The 21,432-nt window shown below is 50.2% G+C and overlaps 9 protein-coding genes across 9 annotated transcripts; 5 read left to right on the top strand and 4 right to left on the bottom strand.

The window, feature by feature from the left end:
- Nucleotides 1–1,925: 1,925 nt before the first annotated feature.
- CPAR01_09368 (uncharacterized protein) lies at nucleotides 1,926–3,328 on the top strand (the record flags this gene model as incomplete). The annotated part of the gene is made up of 5 exons (XM_060493633.1): nucleotides 1,926–1,971; nucleotides 2,038–2,250; nucleotides 2,313–2,533; nucleotides 2,589–2,922; nucleotides 2,988–3,328. 5 exons carry the CDS (start codon nucleotides 1,926–1,928, stop codon nucleotides 3,326–3,328), a joined length of 1,155 nt encoding a protein of 384 aa, XP_060347763.1.
- A 1,113-nt stretch (nucleotides 3,329–4,441) lies between these two features.
- CPAR01_09367 (uncharacterized protein) lies at nucleotides 4,442–6,242 on the top strand (the record flags this gene model as incomplete). Its single annotated transcript, XM_060493632.1, has 6 exons — nucleotides 4,442–4,550; nucleotides 4,607–4,616; nucleotides 4,684–4,803; nucleotides 4,879–5,224; nucleotides 5,284–5,961; nucleotides 6,033–6,242. 6 exons carry the CDS (start codon nucleotides 4,442–4,444, stop codon nucleotides 6,240–6,242), a joined length of 1,473 nt encoding a protein of 490 aa, XP_060347762.1.
- Nucleotides 6,243–6,421: 179 nt separating this feature from the next.
- CPAR01_09366 (uncharacterized protein) lies at nucleotides 6,422–7,633 on the bottom strand (the record flags this gene model as incomplete). The annotated part of the gene is made up of 3 exons (XM_060493631.1): nucleotides 6,422–7,308; nucleotides 7,367–7,519; nucleotides 7,576–7,633. 3 exons carry the CDS (start codon nucleotides 7,631–7,633, stop codon nucleotides 6,422–6,424), a joined length of 1,098 nt encoding a protein of 365 aa, XP_060347761.1.
- A 577-nt stretch (nucleotides 7,634–8,210) lies between these two features.
- Nucleotides 8,211–10,085, bottom strand: CPAR01_09365 (uncharacterized protein; the record flags this gene model as incomplete). The annotated part of the gene is made up of 1 exon (XM_060493630.1): nucleotides 8,211–10,085. One exon carries the CDS (start codon nucleotides 10,083–10,085, stop codon nucleotides 8,211–8,213), a length of 1,875 nt encoding a protein of 624 aa, XP_060347760.1.
- Nucleotides 10,086–10,751: 666 nt separating this feature from the next.
- Nucleotides 10,752–11,947, bottom strand: CPAR01_09364 (zinc-binding dehydrogenase; the record flags this gene model as incomplete). Its single annotated transcript, XM_060493629.1, has 2 exons — nucleotides 10,752–11,665; nucleotides 11,734–11,947. 2 exons carry the CDS (start codon nucleotides 11,945–11,947, stop codon nucleotides 10,752–10,754), a joined length of 1,128 nt encoding a protein of 375 aa, XP_060347759.1.
- A 2,835-nt stretch (nucleotides 11,948–14,782) lies between these two features.
- Nucleotides 14,783–15,505, top strand: CPAR01_09363 (uncharacterized protein; the record flags this gene model as incomplete). The annotated part of the gene is made up of 2 exons (XM_060493628.1): nucleotides 14,783–15,034; nucleotides 15,113–15,505. 2 exons carry the CDS (start codon nucleotides 14,783–14,785, stop codon nucleotides 15,503–15,505), a joined length of 645 nt encoding a protein of 214 aa, XP_060347758.1.
- A 494-nt stretch (nucleotides 15,506–15,999) lies between these two features.
- CPAR01_09362 (uncharacterized protein) lies at nucleotides 16,000–16,242 on the top strand (the record flags this gene model as incomplete). Its single annotated transcript, XM_060493627.1, has 1 exon — nucleotides 16,000–16,242. One exon carries the CDS (start codon nucleotides 16,000–16,002, stop codon nucleotides 16,240–16,242), a length of 243 nt encoding a protein of 80 aa, XP_060347757.1.
- Nucleotides 16,243–16,662: 420 nt separating this feature from the next.
- On the top strand, nucleotides 16,663–18,653 carry CPAR01_09361 (cytochrome P450; the record flags this gene model as incomplete). The annotated part of the gene is made up of 8 exons (XM_060493626.1): nucleotides 16,663–16,929; nucleotides 16,992–17,028; nucleotides 17,078–17,169; nucleotides 17,221–17,305; nucleotides 17,368–17,875; nucleotides 17,937–18,103; nucleotides 18,158–18,555; nucleotides 18,609–18,653. The coding sequence occupies 8 exons, from the start codon at nucleotides 16,663–16,665 to the stop codon at nucleotides 18,651–18,653; spliced, it is 1,599 nt and encodes a 532-aa protein (XP_060347756.1).
- A 516-nt stretch (nucleotides 18,654–19,169) lies between these two features.
- Nucleotides 19,170–20,204, bottom strand: CPAR01_09360 (uncharacterized protein; the record flags this gene model as incomplete). The annotated part of the gene is made up of 2 exons (XM_060493625.1): nucleotides 19,170–19,957; nucleotides 20,021–20,204. 2 exons carry the CDS (start codon nucleotides 20,202–20,204, stop codon nucleotides 19,170–19,172), a joined length of 972 nt encoding a protein of 323 aa, XP_060347755.1.
- Nucleotides 20,205–21,432: the final 1,228 nt, after the last annotated feature.

Genomic DNA, 21,432 nt, shown 5'->3' with positions numbered 1-21,432 from the left:
TACCCGCCGGCTCTCGCGAACCTATAAGTCATTCTACCGCTCAACATTTGTACAAAGTCATTCTTGTATGCTCACTTACGTATAGGTCCAGAGACTTCAGGCCCGAAGAGAACAATGTAGCGCTTATCTCCTGGTCTGAACCTTGAGCTTGATAAATAGCCCCAAGGCAAACAATCGCTTGTATCAACGGCTCCTGAGCCGTATCAAGGTCGAATGTTGGCTTGTGTAGAAGCGGGAACGTGGGCTGAAAACGATCGAAGTAAGCTGATACAAATTGAGGAAGTTTGAATAACCATGAAATGCCTCGTGATGCGGAAATTTGTGAAATCGATATTGTCTGAGCCATTGACAAAATTTAGATTGAAAATCTGTCGGGTTTGATGAACGGAGCACCTACACCTTCGCCGTTTGAACGATCAGTTAAGCAGTTCGCATCCGCTGATCTGTTTGTCTCTTTTGTTGGTTCGTCGGCTGGCGCAGCATGACTGGCGACATGGATTGTCTCGTCATTGCGATCGGGGTTTGCGTGGTATCTTCTCACGTGGCGTTTTCTCAAATCACTAACACAAGTCAACTCAGACTCTATCAAAATTTCGATGTAGTTTGATGTTCTAGAAATAGTGCCTACCTTCTGGAGAAGCTGACTTCACACTGTGGACATGGGAATGGCCTCAGATTTGAACGCTGATGTACTGAGTCCGTCAGCCTGGCTCGTCTCTAGACATCAAGAGTTTTTTATTCAATCAGTACCTGATGCCGTATGACGATTCAAGTTCTCCTGCTGACTGTCAATCTTTTGTGTTGGGGGCTATCGCTCAACGGGAGAATCACCTGTCGGGTGAATCGACTTGAGCACGCAGGACATTGGAATGGCTTGTCGGTTGATCTGGGAGACATTTTCACACTAGGCGTCATGACGATGATGATGTTTCAAGGTTGGCACTGTAAATATGTTTCTGGATTCACTCTTGATTGCCAAGTAAAGATGTATTCCACGAGGCTTCAATATTCACTGTCGACGATGTCTCACAGCAGTCGTGCAAGCACTGAAGCTCGATGGGCATCCCATGATAATAGAGTCAACGTGATAGGACAATCGTCTTCTCCGCAAATTGTGGGTTTAATATCCTTATCGTTCCCAGTTGCATGCTTGTTCATTGCCCAGTGCGGCCGCATCGGACAAAATGTCCCAAGTCTTGAACTTAAAGGATCTACCATGGTAACCATCTCAATGCCGATCCCTCGTTTTGAAAGATTTTATACAGCATGACGAAGTCTGAAAGGCTTCAGATTTGCTCAAGGCAGATGAGATAAGAAGAAAGGAGCTGGCTGGAGCTCACCGAGGAGGAGCCCCGTCCAAGGTCACAGGTGACGGCCTGATAAGCGTCAATGCCGGACTCGAATGTCTGGGGAAGAGGTGCCCCACTTGGGAGGAGCTCCTCTCACCCACCACCATCTCCTTTACCCCACGAAGATACGATGCAACCTCGGGAATCATGACAAACCCGGGCTGTGCGCTCCTCTAGAATGAGTTGAGAGGACTGATTGGAGGACGATTGAGAGGTTGAGGCGATTGGGCTCGCTAGAAGACATGTTGAGAGGACTCGGAGGAGGAACACGCTCAAGGAGCACCTGTAGTCACGCGTGTAGATTAACGATCTACGATTCGGCGCTGGCATTTAGGACATTGACGGGGGTAAGAGTCGCTATGATAGGTCATGCAGTAAGAGTGCGCTTATGTGTTAACTCCTTTCACAGAAATGCGACTCACAATATAATAACAGGCAGTGAAGATCCAGTCCGATTGCTCAAGTAAAGGCCATCAACTTTTCAAAAAGCCACATACGGAAAAAGTCCTCTTTTACACCTTCAGCTGTATCAAACCCTATCATCAGAGGCTATCCGTTTCAACCAGTGTAGAGACTATGTCCCTTCCTCCATTTACACCCGCTCCACCCACCGAGGAGAAGTGTAGGTCTTACCTTCCAAGGTCGGATCAATGCATCAACCTTAATTAGCTGACTATAACATGCAAAGTGGACTATGTCAAACTCGTGAACCTCGACCTGTCCAAATTTGACACCCAAATCGGCCGACAGGAACTTGCAAAGGATCTCTATGAAGCTGCGACTGGTTACGGCTTTCTCACTTTGAGCAATCATGGCATTTCCGATGAAGTTTACGCTCGCCAAATGCAGATAGCAAACGCCATGATGACCCTCTCGGCGGAAGAGAAGGCGCCTTATGAAGGTATTTACAGCTACTTTATCGGTCTAAGATACAAGAGTGTAAGCATTGACACTGCGCGATAGTAACTCCCGAGGAAGATGCACGGGGACTATATGTTGGGTACAAACCTGCTGGTCCCCTGGGGCGTAAGGGAGGCTTTCCTAAACAGCTGGATCATTACAACATTCTGGTTCACGACTCGCTAGACCGTCCCCATCCTGAGGTTATGCGACCGTATTTGCAGGAGACACAGGAAGTGATGCAATTCATTCGAACCAACATCCTCAGAAAACTTCTGAATTTGGTAAGCTCGCCCCTTAGCTCCCGGATATGGCTCAGACTAATCTTATGGCACCCAGGTTGCTATCATCTTGGAGGTCCCTGAAGAGGTAATGCAGTCAACGCATGCACCCGGGGGTTCCAAGACCGAGTACATCAGATACATGATGTGCGAGCCGCGATCGAAGGAAGAAAGCGAGAAGTACCGCGATATCTTCCTCTCGGGGCACACTGATCTGGGGACATGGACCTTTCTATTTTCGCAACCCATAGCGGCACTTCAAGTTCTCGACCACAATGATGGGAAGTATCGCTGGGTCGAGCACCAGCCTCATGGTCTGGTCGTCAACTTCGGCGATGCTCTTGCTCGACTGACGGGAGGCCTGTTTAAGGCCACTATCCATAGAGTTGTCCGTACGTGATTGCTTGCTGCAGAGATCGATGAGTCACCCAAGCAATTACTAACTCTTTATGTGCAGAGCCTCCCGAGGATCAACGCCATCTTCGTCGCATTGGGGTCATCTACTTTTCACGTCCGGCTGACGAGCGAGAACTCGTGCCTATCGAAGACTCCCCTCTCCTTCAGCGACTTGGTCGCGATAAGCCTATTGATGAGCAGGTATTCTGTATGGCGGATTTCCTGGACGCTCGGAAACATGGGTTCAAGCGTTATGAGTATGATCTTGATCGTCCGCGAGACACTCAAAAACACGCCGACTTCTTCGCTGGCGAATATCCTGATCCCGAAGGCCATCAGAGTCTGGGCAAATTCGACAACGTTCCTCGGGAGGTTTATGTACCCTCTTTGAAGGCTAGCTAGGCTCTAGAAGCAGGACATTTCAGACAACAGCTGGGGATGATAAATTTATCATGCCGAATCAGCAGAAAACGACTGAATGCGTAGCGTTGACCACAAGGTCCCTCGGTTGGGTTTATGCCATTGTAGTTCACACGCAGGTAACGCTTCCTGAATTCCTAAAGAAACCGAGTTACGTAGTGCCCTCACCATGCCATTAAACTCGAGACAAAATGCTATGAAAGTCTCATACATCCTATGGCGTCAATACATCCATCTCTAGCCTTTTTGCATTCCTGGTCTGTTCCAGATCATTCATGGGGGATTGCAAGCATAAATAATACTGGCAGAAAAGAAATCAAGGATGATTAGGCGCGTTCAACTGAAATCGACCACACTCTCATTCATTGTCAGCCTGATAACCGGGTTAATGATAACCCTGAGTGTTTTTGGGCTACCTACCTGGAACACACAGCGCGGTGTAAGACATGTTGATATCACCTTGCGTCGATATTGTGTCGAGATCGACGGGAGGAGCTCCTCCAAGAGGGTGATCCACTCACCCATCTCAACACACGGTCTTGGCTTCCAGCCTCGCACATGCACGTAACGATGGCACTGGGGGGGTTGAAATAGCCCGCTTATCGTAGAGTCAGCAACAACAGTCGGACAGCTCGGCATTAGCGCATGTTCGAAATGAAAGTGTGGCGGCCTAGTTCTCTATCTACCTTATGGACGAGATACTTCAAGACTTCCAAGCTTCTTTGCCTTACTCACTCTGGGTAATTGGTATTTGGCAAGTAGTATCTCTCAAGACCCCCAAGTTTTGCTGAGCCTTGATAACGGAAGTTTCTCAAGAGGGCGGGGCACCATCCCCTTATCCCCGAGCCAAGCATGCTTTCCCATATTCAGGGATGAGGCGTCTTGGAGTAGCAGATGAGCCAATAACGGCGACTTCTTCTAGATGACAGTGCACCAAAGGCAGTTGGACATAAGAAGAGCTCTCCAACCTTTCCTTCATAAGCGCCCATCAGCTGTCGAGTGCGTATGAATCCCAGCCCTTGCCCAGCACCTATTAATAGTTCTTTGTTTCACTTCTCGCATTACCAGCGGAAGCAAGATACTTCGATAGCTACAATGGGGTTCTTCTCATCATTGAGAAAGCACTTCAAGGGTGCTTCAACTCCATTGGAGAGGAAACTTGTTCTCAAGTTGGACTTCTTCATTCTTACTTTCTGCTGTTTAGGTATGTTCATGCCTGTCAACCTCTATGGTGTGATTGCCGTTTCTAACGTTGAACAGCATATTTCATGTGAGTGAATGGCTCAACAACATTCAATGTTAATAACAGAGGTGCTGACGAATACGACTCGCATCAGGAATTATCTCGACAGAGCCAGCATAACCCAAGCATATGTTTCTGGAATGCGAGAGGACTTGGGCTTCAAAGGTGCTCAACTGACTGTCGTAACGACTCTTTATGCGACAGCGTATCTCATGTGAGTTCTCGGTGCCCTGCAAGACGCACCAGATATCGGGGACCGAATTACTGACCTCTCATTGCCACTTCATAGAGGCATTGTCCCCAACAATTTGCTCTTGACTTATTTTAAGCCTCGAAACTTCTTCCCCTTTATGATCACAACCTGGGCAGGAATTACTATGCTAAATGCGGTGGCGAAGACTCCGCAGCACCTCATGGCTATCCGATTCTTCCAAGGGTACTTTGAATCATGCATCTTCGCCGGAACCCAGTACATTCTGGGATCATGGTATACCAAGAAGGAGCTTGGCCATCGCACAGGATTCTTCACCGCCAGTGGTCTAGCTGGTGGTATGTTTGGTGGCTTCCTCCAAAGTGGCATCCATTCGTCTATGAATGGCCTCCATGGTCTGCCAGGTTGGAAATGGCTGTTCATTGTGAGTTCAGGACTAATGCCTATATCTGTCTATCGAGATTTCTTGCTGAGTGCGCCCAGATTTCTGGCATTATCACGCTGCCCGTCGCTGTGTACGGATACTTCTTCTTCCCCGATACACCTCATACGACCACGGCATTCTACCTAAGCCAAGAAGAAATCGCTCTTGCAAGAGAGCGGGTGCCGATTCACGAGGTTGACAAGACGGAGAGTATTCTCTCCAAGTCTTTTCTATCTAGAGTAGTACACTCCTGGTACTTCTATGCCTTTTGTTTCCTGTGGATTTTAGGCAATTGCTCCGAATCGCAGTCCAATCAGTCGCTTCTCAACCTCTATATGCAGGCTCATCCAACAGAGAAGTACAATCTCTACCAACGCAACAACTACCCCACCGGTGTACAGGCCATGGGCGTGACGAGCACGCTGTTGTGGGCCACATCAACAGATATTTGGGGTAGGCGGTGGCTGTCGGGATACTACGTCTCCTTCACGGCTATTGCTAATGCCGCAATCATTCTCGCGCCAACTTCGACGGCAGCCAAATTTGGGGCCTACTACTGGGCTGGCTCGATCTATTGCATCCAAGCCACTTTCTTTGCGTGGGCCAATGACTCGATGCGAAATGAATCACCGAGACTACGATCGTGCGTTATTGCATGCATGAACGCGGCTGGCAACTGCTTCCAAGCTTGGTGGCCACTAATTTTCTACAGAGCCGATGACGCTCCAGAATTCAAGGTGTGTAGAAAGAGCTGTCCTTCGTCGAGACCGGAGACTTGACCCTCAGGATCATGCTGACAGTACGATAGAAAGGAATGATTGTCATGATTGCTGTAGGAACGACCATGGCGATTTGGGTCACCGTTCTTATTCTAGTCGAAAAGCGGCGAGCCAAGACGGAGCTTCAAGTCATCGAGGCTGTTGTGGAAGAGCAAAGTCTGGGGTCAGAAGGGCCTACGAAGCTTGACTCTGCTAAGTTGGATAACCAAATTTCCGATGTTAAGCCGCCTTTACACTGAGGAGATGTACTGGCCCCCAATCTTATGCGCATTATGAGTTGTGACGTCTTGACATGGCACAGATGTTATTGCATGAACCGCGAGTATCGAGCCAAGAGGTGCCAACATTAGGTAGCCGAGGTATCACATTACAATTTATTACTCTCAAAGTATACTCTTTATCGGAACTTCTTCCAATTTCAAGCCTCAACAGTATTCTTGCTCACAACGCCCCTGGCAAATTCTCCGAATGTGATATGCTGCTCTGAATCAACCTCCTCGCCAAGATTCGGCTGAGTAAACACCGCCAGAGTGTTCCTCGCAACCCGTCCATTACTCATAGAAGGTCTAACGCCTCTCACAAAGTGCGGCACTGCCTTGAACTTGCCCTTTGTGATCCGTTCGAGTGCCTCGCCAGTCTGGAAAGCAATGCAATCTCTAGGAATCTTCACCTGCACAGTGTCCCCTGTCCTAGACTTGATGTAAAGTCCAGCCAGAGGATCAGGGCTTCCTGCCATTTCCTCGAGCGCAGATAGTCCTGCGGTGTCCTTCGCATGTGAAACTGAATCCGACGGCGTCTTGTGCTCATCGACGAACATTGCGGATGTCAAGGCTGTCAGAACCGAGTGATCGAGGTGCACGCCGCACCAGTCGTCCTCATTATCACTCGAGCCCTCCTGAGATTGAGGGTAATAGTGCAGCAATCTGGCCTTAGTGGTGTTGCTCGTGCTGACAACGTGCTCGACGTAGCCCTTCGTGTACCCCTCGATTTCCCGCTCCGCATATTGATCGCACGCACGTGCAACAAGAACAGCTGTGTCAATCAACAGCCTGCACAGGTCTTCTAAGCTGCGTTTGAATCCTGGGAGAACCTGTTCTTCGGGCCATATGTTTGGAGACAGATATTCCGGGAAATTCTCGGCTGAGAAGTCAGGTGTTGGCCTCGCGGCATCTAATGTTGGATCCGTGTAGAAGGCGCAGTTGGCGTAGAAAGAGCCTTTGAATGTGTCTACTTGTCCGTCTTTGAGTTGTTCCTTTCCCAGCGACCAGCCTGTCAGATACTTGGCAGCGGGGTTCTCGACCTTGTCTGCATGCCAGTGTTAATAACCGTACGTTTCAACTCAACGGAAGGGTTAACTAATCACCAAGCTCGGCTTTCGGCAAGTTTCCAAGATACGAGGCATATGAAAGTGCTTGACGTCTGAGCTCGGGAAACTCTGGTGGAACATTCTTGACAACCAGAATCCCTAGAGAATCCGGTCCGAAAGCCTCGACAAGTTTCTCAAAAGGCACGTTTCCTGTAGCTAATGTCAGCCATGAAGAACGGACTAAAAGGAGAGACATTTTGAAATACCATTTTGCAAGTCAGCCAGCGATACCACAACTGGCTGAGCGATTACTGGGGCACTCATGACAAAAGTTATGCGATTGCGAAAATTGATCAAAGATGGCAATAATTTGCAGCCGATGAATCTAGGAGGGATGGAGAAGGGCGAGGCTGCCGAGAGGTGCCTCCGCGGACGGTATCCTGTCTTAAATGTATGGCTTTCTGACCCCTATTGTGTAACCTACTAGAATAAGTTGGAACAACCTTTGTGGTGTATCTAAGGTCTTGATCGTCTAATTGGGTGATTCTTACGAATCTCAGAGGGTCGGACCAGACGAAGTGGAGTGGAGGTGCTGGGACATCTGTAGAACCACTTGCCACATTTGGTTTGTCAACCTTCCTGGGTCTCGCCCGATTGGCTAATATATACGAGGCTAGCCTATCAAATAAGAGCGTCCGACTTCAACTCAGGAGGAACCGAGCCTATTGGTTGTGACTGGCTGGTATTTACGATTCTCAAATACTTTCTACTTATACGGGCCGAGGTGCTATTGTCACGAATACCACTTTTCTTTTGTTCAGCATGAGATTTATGGTTGACTGTTGGAGACGTCTTTGTTTTTCTCGCAAGGTGATCATAAAAACCAGGACGCTGTCCTATTTCACGAGTCTTCTACAACTACCGGTCCCAGCAAGTGGTATTTCTCACATCCGTTCGCCTTACAGATCTTTGATCGTACATTAGATGTCGGTCGCAACTTCGTCAGAACAGGCTTGCCATCTTGCCCCGGTGCTAGCCTCTGGTAGACCTTATGGATCCTCTGCGTTTCTGGCACAGTCACATCCTTTAACCAAAACCATCTCGATTCCGGGGGAACGAATCCTTTCGCGTCACGGCCAGTCTCCTCAAGCAGCAAGGCTCCCAGGATCCCGTCCATGTTTGACACCACATCCCAAGCGACCATCGACGGGGGTATCTCATGCAGTGCCTGCAATGCCGTCATGCGGATGTCGTGATTCCTGCAGGCGCGCACAACAGTGCACAGCGGTAAAATGAGGCCCTGCCCCAGCAACACAGACGTCGGGCGGGGCTGTGACACGCAGTCACGATATAACTCAACGCAAAGCATCGTCAGATCTCTGAATTCGTTTTCGAATGCATCGTAGGCCACTTCGGTTGGGTCTAAGCAGCAAGTGAGTGTGATGTGGAGAAGGAGCCAGTGAATTTGAGCGATTCTCAGGCCCTTCTTGGTCGCGATATCTACTGTCGGACTCTCGGCATAGTATTGGATGACGGATCTCCATTGTTGTAGTTGTGAAAGGAAGTTTTGCTGGTGGATGGTGAGGTGACGGAGCATGTCCATGGAAATGCCCTCAGCAGTGACATCGGTAGAGTTGCTGATGAAGCTGACGGCGAAAGTGAAGAACCTGCCCCATGAAATGAAGAATTTTGAGATTGGTTCATGCTGAGGATTATGGACGTCAGATCCGGGATCAATCTTGAAAGGGTGCGCGTGATGGCGGCGAGGCTGAAGCGATTGTGAGAGCTGGCTCATGGCCGCTATGCACGGGAGCACATGCTCCATGTCGTTGAATTCTGAGTCACGATACTTCTCCTCACTATCGGGATCGCTTTCGAACATTGTGATCGAGTCCCTCAGTGCTCCTAGGCATGAGTTAAGGAGCATTTCGGCCGTCCTTGGTTCACCCTGAAGCAGCTCGTACACGACCAGCAGTAGAGTCGTGACAACTACTGTGGTCGGTGATGATGCCGTTATTAACTCCATTCGTTCTCTTAGAGACTTGACTGCCTTGAGATGATGTCGCAACGCGACCTCACGATGTTCGGTTACAGCGTAGCCATCCGAGGTAGGTGGTAACGCTTTTCTTCTAGGCGTGCTTGGTCTCGCATCCTGAGGGGTGGAGCGAATAAGCGCACCGACAGCTAGGATCGAGTGGTGAATACAGTCATCTTGCAGACCTTCACCGACGACTAGATATGACCAGTTGGGACTAGTGTAGTAACCTGCCAGGTTGGTGGAAACCTGATGTCGAAAGTAATCGTAGTAAACGCCGTCCTTGTGATAGATCTTGGGTAGGCTCGAGAGCGATCTAGGAATCTGAGGTGACAAGATCATCTCGGATTTGCTGCTGCTGTTGCCGCTGCAAACGTCGGCGGCCTCGGCTGAAGCGGACCGAGGGGCGATGAGCTGCGGCGTATTCCGGCGGACCACATTCTGGTTTGTCCGTTTCCTCCGGCGGTCGATGCGGTCCACGTAGCCTTCGCAGACTACTCCGACCTTCTCACAACGGAAACATGTGGGCTTGCGCTCGTCGCATTTTACATGGCGAGTCTTGCAGGTGGCACAGCCGGTACGCGCCTTCGGTCCACCCGCCCTGCGCCGTTTGGTCTCCTCCGTCGGCGAGGCCCGGTCGCTGTTGCAGACGGACTCGGGCGACGGCGGTGCCTCGAGCGGCTTAGGGAGGATCCAGGGACCGATTTTGGAGGCCAGGTCTGGGCCGAGGAGATTCTCCATTGTTTTTCTCTCCTCTCTCTCACCCTTGGGTGCGGCTTTTTTGTTTAGGATTGGCTGACCGGACGAGAAAGTGGTGCGATTCTTTGGCGCCCATATGAGTAAAAGAAAAGGAGTTCAAGGAGTTTAGAGATGGGCTACTCAAGCCTTGAGCCGCTCGGGAAGATTGGCCCTGGCCTAGGGGATAAATGCAACGGTGAGTTGGGCAAACCTCCGTCTCCACCATGCCCCCCGGATTGCGGGGTTCTCGCATTATAACGAATGCAACATTATTCGCGCGTTTTCTTATCAAAGTCTCGCGTGAATGGTCAGTTGACTGCTCGTAACTTGTTGACCAATCACAAAGTCCCGGTTTGTTCGGGGTCCTCTAGCTTAAACGCGAACTGATAAGTCGGGAAATGAGCCGTAAGAACCCCGGCTTGGCTTGGCTTTGTTGGGTGCGCACATGTTTATTGCTGAAGAGGTTGTTGGAACGGGAAGATTGGAGGCTCAGATCAGATGTCGGCATGGCGATGAGGCTCTGAGAACGGCTTGAGTTCAGTTAAGATGATCAAGCTTTGTGAGCATATGTATAATAAAGTAGGGTGATACCTACGTTGGATTTTCTTGGTTTCGAGTCACTATGACGATGGTCATAGTATGAGCTCCATAAAGCCCACGGACCATGGTTCATGACCAGGCAATAATTGGCTTGACAACGTCGCCGCGCTTCATCGCTTCTACAGCTGAAGCAAAATCGCCGTGTTCAAAGACTTTGATCAGCTTCTCAACAGGAAACTTCCCATCTCTCCACCACTGAACCATCTGAGGAACGTACTCGGCAGTGTTGACGTGCCCCTGAACCGCTCCAAGATACTGCTTTCCGCTGACCATGAAACTCTGCATGTGAAGCGACAGATGTGACTCTGGCATGCCAGTGCCAACCTGAATGATCTTCCCCATGTACCGCGTTCCTTGAACTTGAGCTTCGAGCAAAGGCGGGAACGCGCTGGTGTCGATGCAAATGGTTGCTCCAAGACCCTCAGCCGCTTCCTTGATCTTCTCAGTCACCTGCGCCATTTCGAGCCCAGTCGTATTGATGATGTGCGTAGCTCCTAGTGTCTTAGCCAGCTCGAGGCGAGACTCGACTCGGTCGATTCCGATGATGGCCTTGCACCCTTGGTTCTTTGCTGCAATTACCGCCGCCAAGCCTACACCTCCCATACCCGCGATCGCGATGCAGTCCTTCGGACCGGCCTTGGCGACGTTGATGACGGTTCCGCTGCCTGTCTGTAGACCACATCCAAGCGGTGCTAGTATTCTCAGGTCATCCCGAGTCAGTCCGAGGCCGGCTGCATTGACGACGGACTTGTCGCTGACGACGGTGTGATGGGCTAAGCTGGACTGGCCGAAAAAGCGCCCGCCTATTCCGTCCGAGAAGACTGGCTCTCCCATGAAGTTGATCTCGAAGAATTTGGTGCAGTGAGATGGCGGTCCCGTCTTGCAGACGTGGCACTCTCCGCAGTATGAAAAGGAGAGGAAAACGGCGTCGCCAGGCTTGACCTTCGTCACGCCATCTCCGACCTGAACCACGTATCCAGAACCTTTGATACGAGTTAGCGAACTGAAGCACTACGGCTTTTTAATTGGCTTAAAGTACAAGATCACTTACCTTCATGTCCCAGGACTCGAGGGTAGTAGACTCCAGGAACTCCCTGATCATCGGGCGTGTTACCGCAGTGTAAGTCTGTGTGACAGATACCAGAGGCGACAACTTCAACAAGAACCTCGTCTGATCGAATATCTCGAAGAGTGACTGGTTCAATGGCCCATTTTCCTTCAGAGAAGGGGCCTCTGGCGACGATGGCTTCCGACTTGAATGACATTGAGAGGATCAGACGTCAGAGTGTGTCGTTACAGGGGTGATAGGCCAGTTTCCTGATGGTTTATCAGGAGGAATTCGAAAGTGTCAAAATGTGTCACTTTGTATCGAAACACAAGGATTGCATGAATTGTATTTGTCTCGGAGTGATGGACGTAGAAGAAGGACCGGGGAAGATGGAGGTGCGGGGTTGCATCGTGATGATAAGCGCCATGCATCAACATCTGCACCCCAACTTCTTAATCAGGCAATCCCCGCCGCCACCGAGTTAGATAAGGCTATTACACATAACTCCGTTTAAAGGAAACTTCCATCTTGAACCAAGAGCAGAATTGTTGTCTGAAGAAGATGTTGAGGCACGCAACTTGAGCAGAGGAGCGAGATAGTTTGGATCTGACGCAACCAAGAATTTCGAAAATGTGAACAGCAGACTTCCAATACAGAAACATGTAAGGATATCCTCGTATACTATATGTCGTGCTTGGAAGGAACTCATAAACCAGGAAGAGTTTGATCCCGAGCACCAGCAATCATCCAGATGATAGCCTGAAAGGAACCTTGCTCTAGTAGGCTATGATAGCAACAAGTCTAACAGGCTAGGGTCTGTACGTTGAGCACATTGAGCCGAGAGTATGACTAAAACATATACTAAATGAGTTGAATTCAGGCTTGTTACCTTTGTACAGGTCGCTGCTAAAGTGTCCTCCTAGTATGTCAGTTTTCTCTAACGAACTTCTCAAGGATACGGGCTTGGCGCCCTGTCGCTAATCCCTCTAGAACACCGGCATCGGGAAGGATTGCTGTCGAGGTGATATCCACGATCACCTTTCTTCGGGAACAAGGTACCTAGAGGTGATTGTCACAGTCGGTCGCTTCCTCTTTGTCCAAAAGAAAGACGCGAGTATTCGATGAGGAGATTCAAGTTTCATCGAGATAGTATTAGCCGCAAGGTGATGTTTGGGAAAACGCCAGCGATGTACAAATCGGACAAACCTGAGTTCATAGATTTGAAATCCTGATCAATCGTCGGCCAATACTGTAACCTTTGGACATGGATTCGCGGTGCTCTAGACTCAGAATCATCGCAAATCAACGGACAACACTGGTTGGTAGCAACGTCAATGTGCGTGCCGGTCAAAACGAACTTATGCCATCATTTCCTTCAAGTTTGGTGTAGTCGGTTCTGGTACACGAAACTGAAGTGCGCTCGTGGCTGGAAAAGCTTTTTGTTTACAAAAGGAATAAGCTTCGGTGTATGCCTCATGGAATGATAGACCTGTTGAACATTGTTGGAGGACGGATTGCGACCTTGGTTCAAGACTGACCACATCAATGTCGTTGTTTCTGTGACATGGATACTGACGATGTATTAACATAAAATAAACAAACAAGCACTCTCCATCGATGTCATAGCCACAGACGGGTTCTCGACCAACGCCCAAATGTATTGCAACATCTTGCTTCGCCGTGCGACTTTAGACGTTCAGGTCGGTCTTGCGACCAAGAAAGTGGAATAAAAAATTCAACTCGTTTTCGAATTCGTTGTCGCCCGTGCCCTTATGCAGTGATCGTGACAACTTGGTTTCGCTGACTAACCTGATCAATTGCCTGATGGTGCTTCGTCGACAGACGCGTTTGCGCGCCGCTGAAGTTAGGCTCCCTGTCCAAACTTACTTGCCCTCAACATCGTGATCGACGTCAAAGGGGGCCCAAGGAGGATTGATGGTCACGTGATGGCTTTGCTCGAACTGTATCTAGTTGCACCTCATCACGCCCCTGTTGTATGGTTTGCCTTGTAAACCGCGAGGTAAATGCGCATGGGGATCATCCGATAGGGCCAGACACGCTCCCTGACACTCTGAGCGTCACCTAAGTTTACTAAGAAACCCCCAAATATGGCAGTCCATTCGCCGTCTGAAAGTCTCAAGCTGCCCTTCGTATTTCTCGCATGCAATCATACCTCCGGACGCTCAGTAAGCTCGTTCATGAGTCCTCTGTTACGGTATACCCGGGATCACTGTTTCCATCCCCATTTTAGGGGTCTTTCCTCCTAGCATACCTGAGTCAAGCACCTGCGGGATCACGAGGTTCCTGATTGACAGCTTACAGAATGACGACAGGGGCGAAGTGGCTGTCGGTCTTTAGTGTGGCTTATGCAAGAAGGGAAAGGTGGCTGATCAGATCAACAGCGCTAATTAAGGGGCTGGCATTTTGCTTTTGCAGTTGTTTGAACCCCAAAGGTCCGAATACCGACACCTGATCGTAGAGACCAATTGTCCCAGGACAACTGGCTTAACTTGATATCCTGCTTATTTTACATCGTATCCCAGACACAGCCAGGCAGCATAGTCACATCGCTTAGCATTCTGGAGCTTGTCGTCATTGTCTCTTTTCGATGCCATGATGTCTTGCCCTCGATGATTCAAAATCAAGATCGCACAGGCGGGTAACGGCAATTAGCGTCATCCGCTTGCGGGGGCAAAGCTTCAATTTTGCCTTGGCGGCCTCAACCCCCCCTTCTCTCAGCCTAGAATCCTGTCCCGTCCCGATGCTCCCGTGCTTCTATAGGCTGTTGAGTTAGGCAGGAACGCGCCGTTGCATGTTTAGCTCCGGCTTTGGAACACCCAAGTTCCTTCGCTTGCGGGAATGGATCATCTCACGAGAATGGCGTTCGGAATGAGGCCGTTTGATGCCTAGAATCCTTTCAGGGGCAGTTGTTATAAAATCTTGGCAATCTGCCGAAACAGAGGTTGAGCGAATAGAGCCTCACCTGCCGCTTGTCTAACTCCTTGTGTCGATCTATCACATTCAATTGCTTTCAGGATTCAGTCGCTTCAAGATGTCGTCACTCGCTAAGTTTATCGCGGCTGCGGCCGTTGGCATCACCATGTCACCATTCGTCTCAGCCGCCGAGAACGTCACGGTCAAGGAGCTTACCGGCGGCTGCTCCGCGTACCCGGGCTACGACGCTTCTGCCGGCCAAGCGGGGCCGTGGTCGATCCAAGTAAAGGATACCGACGGCGGCGTCCTCGACAATCACGGCCTGACCGCCATTTACTCTCGCGGCTCGACTGGCATCCGATGGGGATACGTGAGTTCACATCCGGGCGCCATCACCTGATTGGTCACGTCTAAAGTCAAGTCACATCACTAACCATACTCCTTTCAGATGGCTGCACTTGACAAAGCCGCTGTTGCGCAGGACCCGCTTCAGTGTGTCGATGGCCAAGGCATTCAGGGCCATGTGCCCACTGGCGTCTCGGGCTACACCTGGGAGAACCTCGCGGTCGCAGAGATTCCGTACGACGCTCTACTCATGTACTTGGTCAACGGCACCGAGGTCAAGCCGTACTCGCATTACACGCTCAACGGCACGCAGATCGACGGGGTCTTCTTGGGCTCCGAGGGCTACACGACGTGGGGTTTCAAGAAGGAGACGACTTCTGATCAAGGAACGTTTTGGGAGGCCAGATTGTTGGGCGCCAACAGTGAAGATCCCTCAACTGGCAAACCGCTGTTCGATGGGGAGATTACTGGCTTTCTTAAAGTTTATGACTCTTGAACTCTCGGCTTAGCTCTCCCGGTGGGAGATGCCACCACATCTTTAGGCGTAAATTAGGGAGTTCGTCGAGGCAAGTCATCCGACATGTTGATATTCCAACTCAAAGGGCCGAACACACCAACTATCCGGTCTTGGCCAAACCTACTACGTGCTATTGTTTCTTCTTTTTCTTCCACCACGTTTTCATGTTCATTCTTTCATCCAATGATGTGCCGCTTGGGCCGCGGATGAGGGTCAAGATGCCACAAATAGAAGGTTTCGAAACATTACAGATTGTCCACACTTGGACCGCATGACAGTTAAGGGCGGCCTCTATTCGCCAGTGAAAGAGAAACCGAGAACATTTCAGGCGCTTTCTGTGCGATGTGCACAATGGCAACAAGGAAAGACTTGCATTTTGATGTATGTGCCCGAGACGAGATCGTCTTCTTCTGCCTGATAGAACGAGTCGAAGTGACTCGAGGAGCCCTCCCTAAACCTCTAGAAACACATCGATGCGACCAGGCTTACAAGCGACGTTGCGTCGTACCTCGTCGCACAGATCGCTTGGTATCCTCTTGACGATCATACTCGCGAATACGAAACCGGTAACGTCGTTTACTCTCGTTTACACGGGAACCTCACTCGACGAACCTTGGTTCGGACTTTTTCGTCAGTCCGCTTGGTCAAAGCCCTCACACTATCTTCGCCCCTCACCCCGCGTTTTTTTTGCCTCTGGTCCCTTTGTCCCGCGGTAGCGCTAATTCATACCCATGAGATCTGATTCTTCTTCGTCCCGTTGATCGGCGCAGGGGGTGGTTGGTTGGGGGAGAAGACAAGATGTGAGCCATGCTCACAGCCTACCACCATCTTTCTCTCTTTCCCCCGGCCGGTAGTTGGGTGGTTCCACCCGGTTTCGCAATCCGCGGGTAAGTTTCACGCCGGCTACTTACTAATTTATGCTCGTAGTTTGTCTCCCGTCGGCTGTGTTGGTGGCATTCGTCACGGCTCGTGGCGGGGTCCCCAGAACGTACTTGGTGGTTGCTGTCAAGCTTGCAGCCAAGGGGACTTGATGGAGGGTACGGCGAGATTATATTATATCCTTATGTCCCATCTCTTTCTTGAGTCTAATTCTCTTGTCCGAGCAAACCATCATCGCAACCCGTCAACCACCCAAGATGTCGATGTCGATTCTTCCCAACGTGAACGCTACAGCCGGTGCTGAGGTAGACGGCGCCCTCTTTATCGAAGTAGCCCAGCGATGGCCTGTCGCCGCCACTGCCCTGTTTGCATGTGCTGTGGCATATTTGCTCCAAACAGTCTTGAAGAGTGATCCATGGGCAGATATTCCTATGGTAGGCACAGAGTTTGGAGGATCCGAAGCCCGGCGAAAGCAATTTATGAATGGCGAGGCCAGGAACCTCTACCTAAGAGGATACAGAAAGGTACGGCAGACACCAGCAAGTCCCAATGGTGAACATTATGAGTTAACCGGACATACGCATAGTTCAAAGAGAGAGCTTTCCGGATCACCACCGCAAGGAGTAAGCTCCAGCCCCTCAATAGCGAAGATCACCTGTACTAAGTCACCAGAATCGCCAAATATTGTCGTCGCCCCGAAGTTCATGAACGAGCTGAAGAGGCTTCCTGATGACGTTCTCAGCTTCAACCGGGCCATCGAAGAGGTCAGACTAAGAACATCTTACAATAACGAGGAAGCGCTGATGAATCCCTAGTCAATGCACGCGAAGTACACAGGTATAGACACCGACATCGCGTTGTTGCCCCACACCGTCAAGACTGCTTTGACACCAGCTCTGGGTACGTCATATCTCTGTGACAAGGTCTTGTAAGTTCCACTAACAATGTTAACACCTCAACAGTCCGGCTCAACCCGATCATCGCCGACGAAGTCGTCGAAGCTCTGCGAACAGAGCTCCCCCAATCATGCGACTGGAACGAGGTCAAGATCATGGACAAGATGATGCGAGTCATCGCCATGGCCTCAGGGCGCGTCTTTATCGGACCCGAGCTCTGCCGAAACGAAGAATACCTAGACGCCGCGATCAACTATACCCTCGATCTGATGAAGGCCGTTAGAAAGGTTGCTGATATTGCTCCTTGGCTGCGCCCCTTCTTGGCAGCAAGAACGCCGGAAGTCAAGCAGGTTCACCACCGGATTGAGGAGGCGGACAAGTTCCTGAGACCTGTGGTGACCGCAAGGAAGGAGGCCGAGAAAAGCCCCGACTACCAAAAGCCGGACGATATGCTGCAATGGATCATGGAGTCGCAGAAGAAGTTTGGTGAGAAGAATGATAGAGAGCTTGCTAGGTACCAGCTGGGTATCAGCTTCGCTGCTATCCACACTACAACTGTCACCACGACCAATGCGTAAGTATCTGGACATACGATAGCCGAGGCAACGTGGATAACGCTGACGAAGTGAATCAAGTCTCTACACCCTGGCTGCTATGCCTGAGCTGATTCCAATGCTCCGGGACGACATCCAGCAAGCCTTGGCCGAGAGCAACGGTGTCTTCACCAGCGGCGCTATGCAGAACATGAAGAAGCTGGATAGCTTCCTCAAGGAGACGATGAGATACTATGCACTTGGTCCCAGTGAGTGTACAGTCTCAGCTAAGTAACTAATTCAACAACTAACCATCTGTACAGCATCATTCCAGCGTAAGGTCTTGAAGACGTTTGCTCTATCGAACGGCCAGGTCATTCCTGGCGGATCCGTAATCGAGTTGCCTGTAATTGGCATCAACAACGACGATGAGATCTTCCCGGACTCCGAGAAATTTGACGCCTTGAGATTTTACAAGCTTCGACAAGCCAAGACGGAACAGGAAACCGGCTCAAAACAGGCCGAGGTTGTGGCAAATGCCCAGTTCGTCAGCGTGGGGCAGACCAGTTTGACCTTTGGTTACGGTCGTCACGCATGCCCAGGCCGCTTCTTCGCTGTAAACGAGATCAAGATGATCATGGCGACGACGCTGGCCAACTACGACATTAAGAACGTAGGAGACAGCAAGGAGCGATACAAGAACTTGGAATTCGGCGCAATAGTAAGTGAATAAGGATCCATCGTGGGAGGACCAGCCTGCTAATAAGTTTCTAGACTCAACCGGACCCCAACAGGAAGGTTCTGCTGAGGAAGCTTTAGTAATGACGGAACTTCATAACAGTCAATGATTTGTCCATCGGTGTAAGGTAGCATATGCGCACCCCACAACATGGTAATTGAAGACTTTGGAAGTTGAAGCAATGCGTGTGGCCTGGGTACTCCTCGACTGACTGCATATCGTAAAGAAAGAAAAAGCAGATTTCTGGAACTGTCTCAATGGATTCCTGGTACATAGCGTGAGATCAACTTTGCTTTCTATCCATTTACTCCAAGGCATCAACGTATACCTTTCGTACAGAATCCCAAACCCCAAACCAGATGTTATGTAATCCTACATGTTTCATGAGTCTATCCAGGCTTCTTCGCCAAAGAACAAAGGGAAAAGAACCCTAGAAGGGCAAACTAAAAACAAAAGAAAAAGACCCCAGTCAAGTGACCGGATCATAAGCCCAATCTCTCCAATTCTCTTCGCTCGGCTTTCTTGTTCCCGCTGGTGCTACTGGAAGCTCTACCCTCGTCTCTCGAGTTTCTTCAACGTCGCCTTGTTGATTTCTTTCACCTACGAAACCCCTGGTTACCGGCGGCTCCTTGGTAAGGCTCGTACCGCGGGTCTTGGTATTGTTGTTGTTGCGGCTTCGGGTATTGTCCGCTTTCCATCAGGTATCCCTCGTTGAGGACCTCGGAGCTAGAAACTTGCTTCAAACCGGTAGCCTGGTGGTTGATGACACGACTTGGGTGGAACCAGTTGAAGGACATAGCTGTGATGCCCATCAGTGTCGCATCAAAGATGTAGATGTACATCTCCTTGGCCTGTAGCTCGCTGTCCTTGCCTCCCACGTATTCGGCAACTCGAAAAAGCGATCGAACCATGATGAGTAGACTGGTGCCGTAAAGAACGTAGAGGAGACCCTTCCATGGGGTTTGAACTGTAAGGGACTTTGGTGTCGGGTTGCGGGAGAGGCGGAGGTGGAAGACAAGAGTGACGATGATGAAGAACCCAAAGAAAAGGATCTGAATGCAGAGACCGCCGACGATGATGTTTTCGCCTAGCTTCACATTATCGCTGTTCTTGGCAGTCGCCAACATGCCACCACCTCCAGACTGTGCGAAGAATGACAGCACATCTCCTAGCACGAAGACCTTGGTCAACCAGTTTGGTCTGATCAAAGAGTATCCCCCGGCATCGAGAAGGTTGATCAAGCGACCGAGAACCATGTAGATCGACGCGGCGAACAAAGCGGGACCAAGAAGGAGTAGGATCGACTGGATAATGTAGGGGTTTTTGGTGTAATCGGGTGCTTCGCCCGCAGACATGGCTCGGCCAGCGTATCCGACTGCTTCAACTAGGGAAATGTTAGCCGAGTCATGCTTGGGGATGGGGTTGTGTTTGGACTGTGATAACTTACATATGCACCCAATCACAAAGGGAATAAAGTACCACGTCTTGCGTCGACATAATTGCCAGATGTGTAGCATACAAGAAACCCCAAACACGATAATGAAGACGGTTGCCGCAACCATAGACGGCTCATAGTGGTAAAAAACGAAGCCGGTGGAGGCACCATCTGTTGTGGTGCTGTTGTCCCCCATCGTGAAGTCCTGAGTCTTTCCTTGGCGCAATTAGGTAATATTTTGGCTTCAAAATTGAGTTTGGGCGGACCGAAAAGTTTAGCTTGGTCGTTGGAAAGAGAAAGCTTCAATCTCAAGGCGATAAAGACTGTGTTCCGTTCGTGTAAAGGCTGTGGGCGGGCGATGTAGAAGCTTGTTGATCGTGTTCTATTATCATCCATAATCGGTCCAAAGACCTCGATATAAGTAAGTCCTTACGTCCATCTTTGAGTTCTTCCCCTTTACCCCTTTGTGTTTGCATACGAGTGTTGCTGCGATGCAAAACAGCCTCAACACGAAGAAGCCCCCTGGCGCTAGGCAGACTGAGCCTCTGAGGGATGACATTTGCAGATTTCCAGATTGTACGCGGAGTATTAGTAGGGCTGAGCCACGTTGATCAAGCACAATGCGGTATTCTCCGTACGCGTATGATTCCAATTCAGCCATTGGCCAGAGGACGAAGCCATAAAGCCCGGGAGACGGTGCCTAATCCGGCGAAATGTGCAAAGTCTTTGCGGCAGTGGGGAGCGGTCCAAGTTTAGAATTCCAGACTAGCGACGGTTCTAGCGACTCGCAAGGAACGATCTATCCGCGGATTTTGCGTTGGTCGTATACGCGTATTCGTCACCATGGATGCGAGACAATGCGACAACCCGCGGGTCGACAGTGAACCAATGATACGTTTAAGGTTGTGCCCACTTACATTGACTGGTAATTAAGCATCGACTGGCGCCCCCAGCGCGTATCGCGACAACATGTCCACACCCATGTGATTTTTATGGCCCTGATCCGACGGGAACTTGCCGAGTCCGCGGCTCCTCGCAACTGCATATGCCCAAAAGAGCTTGAAAGCCTTTACAAACGCGGTCTCTTTACGTGGATTCGCAGTTCGGCGCGTTGTGGCGCGGCTCAAACTACCGGCCCTACGAATCCTAGTCCCCTTAGCACTCCCGTTCGGCTTTGCCCTACGGGTAACCTGAGTCAGGTACGAGATATGCGACTAAGGCTACAGACTACGGAGGGGTGATGTGGCGGCGTATGATGTAAGTAGTAGGCGGTAGCTGAATATTTGATAAGTTGGTTTGACTCCCAGGCTAAATTCCTCGAGACCCCTCCCTAGTTAGTGATTTCACGTTTAGGAATTGACTTTTCTTTTGATCGTCTTGAAAACATACCGTGCTCTTGCCCCTTTCTGCTCTTGATTGATTCG

The sequence above is a fragment of the Colletotrichum paranaense genome (genome assembly GCF_030867605.1).
Source record: "Colletotrichum paranaense strain IMI 384185 chromosome Unknown Scaffold_7.1, whole genome shotgun sequence".
NCBI lineage: Eukaryota > Fungi > Ascomycota > Sordariomycetes > Glomerellales > Glomerellaceae > Colletotrichum > Colletotrichum paranaense.
The sequence above is the reverse complement of the archived record's forward strand: the minus strand, read 5'-3'. Positions and strand labels throughout refer to the sequence as shown.